This window comes from Curcuma longa, chromosome 16 (genome assembly GCF_044706935.1).
Source record: "Curcuma longa cultivar G26 ecotype Majalengka, Jawa Barat chromosome 16, ITB_CL_G26_1.1, whole genome shotgun sequence".
Taxonomy (NCBI): Eukaryota; Viridiplantae; Streptophyta; class Magnoliopsida; order Zingiberales; family Zingiberaceae; genus Curcuma; species Curcuma longa.
In genome coordinates, this window is record NC_133876.1 from 8,262,068 (window position 1) to 8,271,764 (window position 9,697).

The window sequence follows — 9,697 nt, forward strand, 5'->3', positions numbered from 1 at the left end:
GGCTACAGCATTGAAGACGTTCGACCACACGGAGGAATCAAGAAGTTCCAATCTGCTGCTTACTCCAACGTAAGAACCTCCAAAAATACGATAGTGATAAGGAGAAAAATTGGATCGTTTGCTTTCTTATTGTTCTTTGCTGTATATCAAATTTTTTGTTCTCGTGAAAATTAATTATGACTATTTGATCTTTTGCAGTGCGTGAGGAAGCCATCCTGATATTCCCTCTGATCCTCCAGTAGTGTAGGACGTGTTGCCTATTTCTTGTTTTGTCCTTCTTTCCTTCAACTCTCTGGCTAGCTGCTTTCTAATAACCTAACCTCTCTCTGTCTCTCTTCTCCGTCGATCTCAATGGCATTCTCGATGAATGACTCCATGGACCCTGCCCCACTCTCTGCAATTGGGTTTGAGGGGTTTGAGAAACGTTTGGAGATCACCTTCTCTCAGGCATCAATCTTTGCTGACCCTCGTGGTCAAGGACTGCGTGCCCTTTCTCGGGCACAGATTGACTCTGTTTTGGACTTGGCACGCTGCACCATTGTGTCTCAGTTGGCAAATGAGGACTTTGATTCCTATGTTCTGTCTGAGTCGAGCCTCTTCATCTACCCTTACAAGATCATTCTGAAGACTTGCGGGACTACCAAGCTCCTCCTTTCCATTCCTAGAATACTTGAGCTTGCTGCAGAGCTTTCGCTCTCTCTTATTTCTGCAAAATACTCAAGGGGGACCTTTATTTTCCCAAGTGCCCAGCCATCCCCGCATCGCAACTTCACTGAAGAAGTCAATGTCCTGAATGGCTTCTTTGGCAGCCTCAAATCTGGTGGTAATGCTTACGTTATTTCTGATCCATCGATGCCAAACCGCAAATGGCACATCTACTACGCTACTGAGAAGCCAGAGACGCCTATGGTTACTTTGGAGATGTGTATGACTGGATTGGACACTGACCATGCATCAATTTTCTACAAGAACTCCGTTGCTGCATCTGCCAGCGAGATGACAAAGCTCTCTGGGATCTCTCAGATCATCCCTGAGATGGAGATTTGCGACTTTGATTTTGAGCCATGTGGTTACTCTATGAATGGGATATGTGGCCCAGCTCTCTCTACAATTCATGTAACCCCGGAGGATGGTTTCAGCTATGCAAGCTATGAGGTCATGGGGTTCAATCCTCAGTCCACATCTTACCATGACTTGGTCGAGAGAGTCCTCACATGCTTTGGTCCCTCTGAGTTCTCAGTTGCTGTCACCATATTTGGAGGACGTGGGCATGCCTCCTCTTGGGGAATGAAAGTCGACATCTGTGGCTATACATCCGGTGAAATTATAGAGCAGGTGCTGCCAGATGGTGGATTACTGGTTTACCAGACCTTTTCTGCTTCCCCAGTTAGTGCTGTCTCACCAAGGTCCATCCTGCATCAGTGGGCGAGAGATGACCAGGAGACTGAAAAAGATGAAGAATGGTTTGTGATGATGGAGAAGAGAGGAAATGATTAGACTGAGGTTTGGAGAAATGCTTCAAAAGTATTTGTGATCGTATTATCGGTTCTCCGTTCATTCCTTTTACTTATTAGTAAAGCAGTCAGCCAGTTAGTTTGCAGTTACTCTTTGTAGTCGTTGTATGCTATGTATGCAATGGCTTTCAATTCATATTTCAATGCTCTAGGTGGTTTGCTGTCTTGTCTTCCACAATGAGCATTTAGTAGTCTGTCTGTCTCTTGAACATGTTCTTGTTGGCGTCAATAAAGGTTCTTTATTAAAACAAACTATTCGACATCTTCTACAGTTTGATTGATTTTATTTAGATTTCAATTTTCTATCAGGAAGCATCTATGTCTTATCCCAGTGTTTGCTTGCATTGCAAGTTGCAACATCTCTGAAAGATCTAGCGCCAACATGAGATTCTTTAATCTGTTTGGTACGCGTGCATGTTGTTTAATAATATGCCGAGAATCTTTAGGGCCATGCCATGTGAATGTTTTTTAAGCCTGAGCACTGATGTTATTTTTGTTTAATTATTTTGACTTAGTTATATGTGTTATGGAGGTTTTCGTGTAGGGGCGACTATAAACAAATCGCATTAATTTATATTTTGGACTTTGCTCATATTATTAATTATTGTATTCTGGTTTGTCTCTCTTTATATTCTCAGCTTTTCTATTGCTAACATTTTACTTACCATTAGGAATCCCCACACACTTACAAACTAGGTCAAGCAAGGTTTCTTTTACAATTAGTGAAATCCCAATTGATGATAAGAGTGCATGCATATTTCTTATAGTGACCCTAGTTGCAATCAAAACCCGTTGGAAAGTATATTCAAACTAAGGGATGCTTCTACAATTGGACCTTCAACAGTTGGCACAAGGATTATTCGTAGGAATTTTGCTTTACCAAGTTGATAATATTATATATGTTATACTCTGAAACTCACTCAATTATAGATTAGTGACAATTACTCAAACTGGATAAACAATGCTATGATAATTTCTCATAACCATATTCTGATACACGAAATTATAAATACAAGAAACTAGAAAAGTTGTCTGCAGTTAGTATGGTATGTTGGCGTGCATGATTTGTATGAAATTCTAGACGACTAGAATGGTTAAGCTTGTGAGTACCATAAAGTGAAAGAAGTTACTGAAGAAGTAATCATTTGATGTGTCGATGAAGTAGAATCGATTGACTGAGTGCCTTTGGGTGAATGCTTGCAGCTGTTTGAACTAGTAGCTAGGATGTTCTAAAACTGTCCAATGAGTCTCATGGTTGCCACTTAGTCTTTTGTTCGTTTGTTTGTTTGTTTGTTTGAGGGAAAATAAGACTAGAAAACAATGGTCGAAATTAAGAGAAAAAGAACCTAAGATCTAGGACAATGCTGAATGGTTGTTCACTGCTTTTTTATCCTAAGCAACAAGAATAACAATAATAATAACAAAAGGCTGCATTAGACAAAGTAACATTATCATCATAAGATACAAATGCTAAAAACATTATCCTTTTTTCACACTAGGAATGCTAAAAAAATTAGGCACCGAATTATATATTGCTTATGATATCATTGTATAAGAAGGTTCTCAAATCCCTTTTTAATTTAGGAATGCTAAACAATTAGTCAATTAATCTTTGCCTATGATATCTAACTAGGTATCAAAATGTTTGGTGTCTTTGGTTTTACATACTGGGGAATGGGCAAATGGGATAGACAAGGAATGAATGAAAAGCTATTTCTAGTGAATCTAATAGATGATGAATAAAATAGGAATAATATCCTATCCTAGTTTAGTTCATGTAATAAATATAGGATAACTATTTTTCAGTGCTTCAAAAGTATGTTGTAAGGAATATAAAACAAACAAATAATTGTGCAATGCTAAATTACAATACTAAATTATCCTTGTATGAAAATGTTTTTTAAAGTCATTTAGTTCACATCTAAGTATTCAACTCGTTGGTTCAACCATTTTATCTAATTGGCTCATACGACTCTTGAATGAATTGATTGGGTTCACTCATTTTACGCACTTGTTTGATAGATCTAATCAATCTACTCAATTCAATCAATGATTGATCTAATCACTTGGTTTGACCAATGTATTCAATCTAATTGTCTCCCCTCTTCTCAACTCGACTCAACTTGTTTGTATGATTTGCTTAATTTAAATAACCCACTTAGCTCACTTTGCCTAACTTGCCACCTAGACTTAATCAATCTATTTAGCTCAGTTAATCCATTTGATTTACCTTATCTATTGTCCCACCCCACTTGTCCATCCCACTTATATTTCTAATGTACTTAGACTAATTAACTCAATCAATATGTTTAGTTCTATCGATCCTCATCTAGTTCTTCTCACCCACCTATCCCTCCTAGCATATCCATCTTGACTGATTCACACATTCCACTTAGCTCATTCAATTAAATTAATTTGATTGCTTTGTTCAATTCATCATTTTATCTACTTGCTTAGCTTGTCTATCCCACCTTTTTTATTCAGTATGATTAATCCACACGACTAGTTTGTCAACACACATAACTTGACTATTTCGCTTAACCCATGTAACTAGATCGCTCCGTCACTCTTTTGAGCGACCCTTCTAGTCCATAACTCAATTATGTTATACTATGTCATCCTTCAACTAACTGAACAATAATGCAATTTGGACCTAAAATACAATAAAAATAATATGCACATGTAGATGAGAATCCTAGAGTTGGACTACTTATAGATAATAATCTTCCATGGCTCAATAACAATATCTTTATCTTCTCGAATCTCTCTTTAATAATAATAAAAAACAAAGGAAAAGGAAATACAAAAGTTGCATAAATGGGATTCCTAGAGTATACTAGAGTTTAGACTACTAGGTTCAAGCATCATAATGCATGCATGCCTTCCTTAATCCACTCTAGCAAATCATTATTGAACTAATTAAATGGTTGAGCTTATCCTATATATAAAGCAACACCTAAATCAACCTCAAGGTTGGGAGCTGACCACTATCCTACGGATTAATGATTTCATCATAGATGAAACATAGTGAGGATTTTTTATTTAATTACCTAAGAAAATCTCTCTCATCCTTTCTTAAAAAGTGTCCACAATAAATTACCTTTACAATAAAATATCCCAGAGATCTTTGAGTAATTAACAAAGTTGACACCAGATCTTCGAACTTCCTTCTCTGAGTTCTTCAAACTTCCTTTTCTGTATACGTCATCTCTTATATATATATATATATATATATATATATATATATATATATATATATATATATATATATATATATATATATAAAAGATTTGCATTACCACATATTCATTATATTAATATATTTTTGAACTCGAATTCGTATAATCCAACCAACCTAAAAAATCAAAAAAAATATTTTTAAAATATTTTTTCATTTCTATCTCAATATTTTATCATTAGTATACTAATATCAAACAAAACATCATAATTTTTAATATAAAATTTAATTTAACTCTAAAAAAATCCTCTAAATCTTAAATTTAGATCAACACATGTCATTCCAAACTCAATCCGAATTTAATCCAATCTAAAATCCTCAATTTTAATTTATTTTTTTTCAAATTGAATCGAATTGGATTTATTTTTGACACCCTAATATTATAAGCACCCTCCCACATTGATTATAACACCTGCAGATATTATAACACCTACGTATTAACACTAATGTTAGTTTTGTTAGCTCATTAAGTCTTATGTAATAATCAGGAAGAAGATTTAAAATTGGATTATTTATTTTTTTTTCATGATTTTAATTTGATCCCCATCCTTAACTTATTGGGCCAGTCTGACATAACTCATGGGTCAGTCAGGGCAGTCAAGTCAAGTTAACCAATTGAGCAAATAGAGCCGGTCAGGCTAGCTGTTTGAGCTAAGACGAACCGAGTAGACCAAATGGGCTGAGGTGCCAACTAAGTCATGTTGGATGAACTGTACAGTGACAGACCAATCAGATCAGACCAGTCCATTTTGAGTAAGGGTGTAATCAAGTCAAACGAAGCCGAACAATAAGAAGCTCGAGTTCAATTTGAACTTCAATTCTTAAGTTTGAATTCAACTCATCATGAAATTAAATAGTCCTTGAACTACTCAAATTCGATTAAAAAAAACTTATTTAAAAATTAGATGAGTCTAATTTAAACTCGGCTCATTTTATATATATATATATATATATATATATATATATATATATATATATATATATATATATATATATATATATATATATATATATATATATATATATATATACACACGCGTAAGTTTACGAATTAAATAGGGTTAAATTTGAGTTTAATTTGATAATATTTTCAAATTCAAAATCAATTGGATAATTTAATCAAATTCAGAATTTGAATGAATTTTTTTTCAAACAAAAATTCAAATAATTCATGAATAGTTCTCCTCTAGAAAGAAAGAAGATTATCACATAATTATTACTCTTTTGAAAGAACCTTCCACAACCTCTCAGCCTCTGACCTTCCTCTCACCACCACCACCTCCACCACCACTACCTCTCCCATTCATTGGCTTCCTCGTGTTCTTCCCACAAAAAATTCACCTCTGTTCCATAGCTCCTGCCTAGGAGTTCCAACCATGATAACATGGCAAAGTCTCTGTTTCTCGCAAGCATGACATCCTCCATGGTGGTGAAGCACGCCATCTTTGCATTTCTCCTCCAACTCGCTGCCGTAGCGGCGCTCACTCAGCGACTACTCCGGGAAAGAGATGCGCTGTTGGCCTTCAAGAGCGGACTAACTGAACAAGGAGCCCTGACAAACTGGAATCGGACCACTCATGTTTGTGACTTTGTCTACGTTCAATGTTCAAGAGATCCTTCACGTCTCCATGTGATGCGTCTGATTCTTAACCGCTCACAGATCGCCGGCCCTCTGTCGCCGGCGCTCGCCAACATCACCGGACTCACCTATCTAGACTTGTCGGAAAATCACCTCACCGGGGTCATACCGAGTGAATTTTCCAGCGCGAGGCGTCTCCGACTCCTCGATTTATCATCCAACCACTTGCGCGGTACGATTCCTCCTTCGCTCGGCTATATATCTTCCCTTGGTTACCTAAGCCTCGCGCACAATGAGTTAGGAGGAAAGGTTCCGGAATCTTTCTTCCATAATCTCAGTCGGATCAGATGCATAGATCTCTCTGAGAATGCTCTCGTCGGCCAAATACCGTCGGGCAGTGAGATTGCTCTTCCACGATTGTCCATCTTCAATCTGTATCTGAATAACTTGTCAGGAGCTTTGCCGAAATGGCTATCGAATTCATCCGACTTGACTCAGCTAGATGTTGAAAACAACCATCTTTCAGGTGAACTGCCCACCGAAATGATTCCGCAGTGGAGCTTCCTTGAATTCCTTCACCTGGCTGATAACGATCTAACAAGCCATGACGACAACACCAACCTCGAGCCCTTCTTCCTTGCTCTCTCCAACTGTTCGAGTCTACAAGAGCTTGAAATGGGAAGACTCGGTGTTGGTGGATCACTGCCGACTGCCATAGGCTGGGGCGGGGGCACGAGGATTCTGTCAGTTCTCAATCTTGAAGATAACATGATCTTTGGAGGAATCCCTTCCAGTATCTCAAACCTTTCTAGCTTGACCCTGCTGAATCTGTCTGGAAACCTTCTCAGGGGCTCGATCCCGGAAGAAATTTTTCGACTGCCCAAGTTGGAGAGGTTGTTCATTGCTAGCAATTCTTTGTCGAGTTCGATTCCTGCGGAGATGGCGAATGCTACCTCACTCGGCTTGGTTGATTTATCAAGAAACAGCTTGTCTGGTGCAATTCCAACGAGCATAGGCAACCTTTCACGATTGTCATATTTGTTTCTTCATACAAACCAGCTTTCGGGATCGATCCCTTCGAGTCTCGGCAACTGCGTTGGTTTGATGAAACTAGACCTGTCGTATAACCGATTGACAGGGACGATCCCCCCAGAAATTTCAGGCATTCTGAAGATCTTTTTGAACCTCTCGAACAACCTTCTTCATGGACCTCTTCCATGGGAGCTCAGCAAGATGGCGCAAGTCCAAGAGATTGATCTGTCCGTCAACAATCTCAGTGGCAGCATCATCTCTCAACTCTCAGACTGCTACGAACTCAGGCTCCTCGATCTATCGCACAACGCTCTCAGCGGGCAGCTCCCGTCGAAACTCGGTGATCTCCGAAACCTCGAAACGCTTGATGTTTCTTCTAACAAATTGGACGGGGAGATTCCCGTCAGCCTCAGCGAGTGCAAAAGCTTAACCTTGCTGAACCTTTCATGCAATGATTTCAATGGCTCAATACCGACCGGCGGGGTCTTCGCCGCCAACTTCTCCTACGTCGGGAACCCACGCCTCTGTGGGTCACTCGATCGAATGGCCTGTCGTCGGAGGTCTCGCTCTCCTAAGTTCTTAGCCATCATTGCCGTCAGCGCTTCGGTGTTTGCATTTGTAGCGACAATATGCTGTGTGAAGCTGATCAGAAAGATCAGGCATCTGAGAATCAGAGGCGCAGGGAATGGCAGTTCATCGCCGGTGGTCAAGTCTAACTACCCTCGAATCAGCCACCGCGAGCTAGTGGAGGCGACAGAAGACTTCGATCTCGGAAGACTGATCGGATCAGGTAGCTACGGGAGGGTCTACAGGGGTGTCCTGAGAGATGGCACCAATGTCGCAGTGAAAGTGTTGAACCTTCAAACTGGAAATTCGACCAGGAGTTTCAACAGGGAATGCCAAGTGCTGAAGAGAATCAGGCACAGGAACTTGATGAGGATCATAACAGCATGCAGCCATCCGGATTTCAAGGCTCTGGTGCTGCCATTCATGGCGAACGGCAGCCTCGAGAGCCACCTGCATCAGGATCCTTGCAGTCTGAGCTTGGCACAGAGGGTGAGCATTTGTAGTGACATTGCAGAAGGGATGGCCTACATGCACCACCACTCGCCTGTGAAGGTCATCCACTGCGACCTGAAGCCCAGCAATGTGCTTCTCAATGAGGAGATGACAGCTTTGGTCTCCGATTTCGGCATTTCAAGATTGGTCACGGCGGTTGGAGCCGGAAACGCAGTCGAAAATATAGGCAATTCGACCGTTAACATGCTTTATGGATCCATCGGATACATAGCACCAGGTACTAATGCTTCTTCATTCATCTGTTTTCTCTTGATACAAAGCATTATGGGCCATGAAGTTTATGCTCATGGATCTTTCATTATTGTTTTTCAGAATTTGTTCTTATATCATTCAGAAACATGTTATATCACAACAAAGAAGAAAATACATTGTTTAGACTAACTTATGATCTCATACTAATGTCTGTTTATATATATAGAATACGGCTATGGATCGAATGCATCGACAAAGGGTGATGTCTATAGCTTTGGTGTTCTAGTCCTGGAAGTGGTGACCCGAAGAAGGCCTACCGATGAAATGTTCGGAGGAGGAGTGAGCTTGCACAAGTGGGTTAAGAGTCACTACCATGGGCGAGCAGCAATGATCATAGATTCCCAACTAGTAAGTGAAGTGAGGCACCAAGCAGCTGAATTGAGGAAAATTTGGGATGTTGGAATTTCTGAGATGCTAGAGTTGGGTCTGCTCTGCACGCAGGAGAGTGCCTCATCCAGACCAACAATGATGGATGTGGCCGATGACTTGAACCGATTGAAGAGGTATCTCTCAGGCGACATGACTGCCACCTTCGCTTCCTCCCTCGGCATGTCATCCTCCACCTTCGGAGAGACGACAAGCCAATCAAACTTCGGCGACTAGTTCATCAAATTCACTCGTTTATCACTGACCAATCTTTTACATCAGATGGATAAATGATTGAAACATTAGTGTAGTCGCTCTTGAACAAAAAATAAGAAAGAGATGGGCCACTAGTACAAGTGCCCAAGCCATTAACACAAAGTGGATGGAAGCAAGAACTTTTTCTTTTCATTTCTTTCCCTTTCGATTCGAATGAGTGGAAGGTGACAGACAGTATGAAGCTTCTTCTTCTACGGCCAAGGAGCATCCTGAGCTGCACACTGAAGAATGGTGGCCTGATATTGAGCTGAAAACTTGGTTCTAACCAATGCCACTAGTTAGTGCTTGGCCTTCTGATGAGCCAGCTTCTTTGTCAATGCACCAATTCAAATGGTGGTAGTGTTTTTTTTTCATTCTGTT

The 9,697-nt window shown here is 39.8% G+C and overlaps 2 protein-coding genes across 2 annotated transcripts; both read left to right on the forward strand.

The window, feature by feature from the left end:
• The first annotated feature begins 204 nt into the window (after nt 1-204).
• Nucleotides 205-1,766, forward strand: LOC141847279 (S-adenosylmethionine decarboxylase proenzyme-like). The gene has a single exon (XM_074735286.1). It carries the CDS (start codon nt 352-354, stop codon nt 1,495-1,497), a length of 1,146 nt encoding a protein of 381 aa, XP_074591387.1. The 5' UTR covers nt 205-351; the 3' UTR covers nt 1,498-1,766.
• Nucleotides 1,767-6,163: 4,397 nt separating this feature from the next.
• Nucleotides 6,164-9,566, forward strand: LOC141848086 (putative leucine-rich repeat receptor-like serine/threonine-protein kinase At2g24130). Its single transcript, XM_074736201.1, has 2 exons — nt 6,164-8,660; nt 8,862-9,566. The coding sequence occupies exons 1-2, from the start codon at nt 6,164-6,166 to the stop codon at nt 9,296-9,298; spliced, it is 2,934 nt and encodes a 977-aa protein (XP_074592302.1). The 3' UTR covers nt 9,299-9,566.
• Nucleotides 9,567-9,697: the final 131 nt, after the last annotated feature.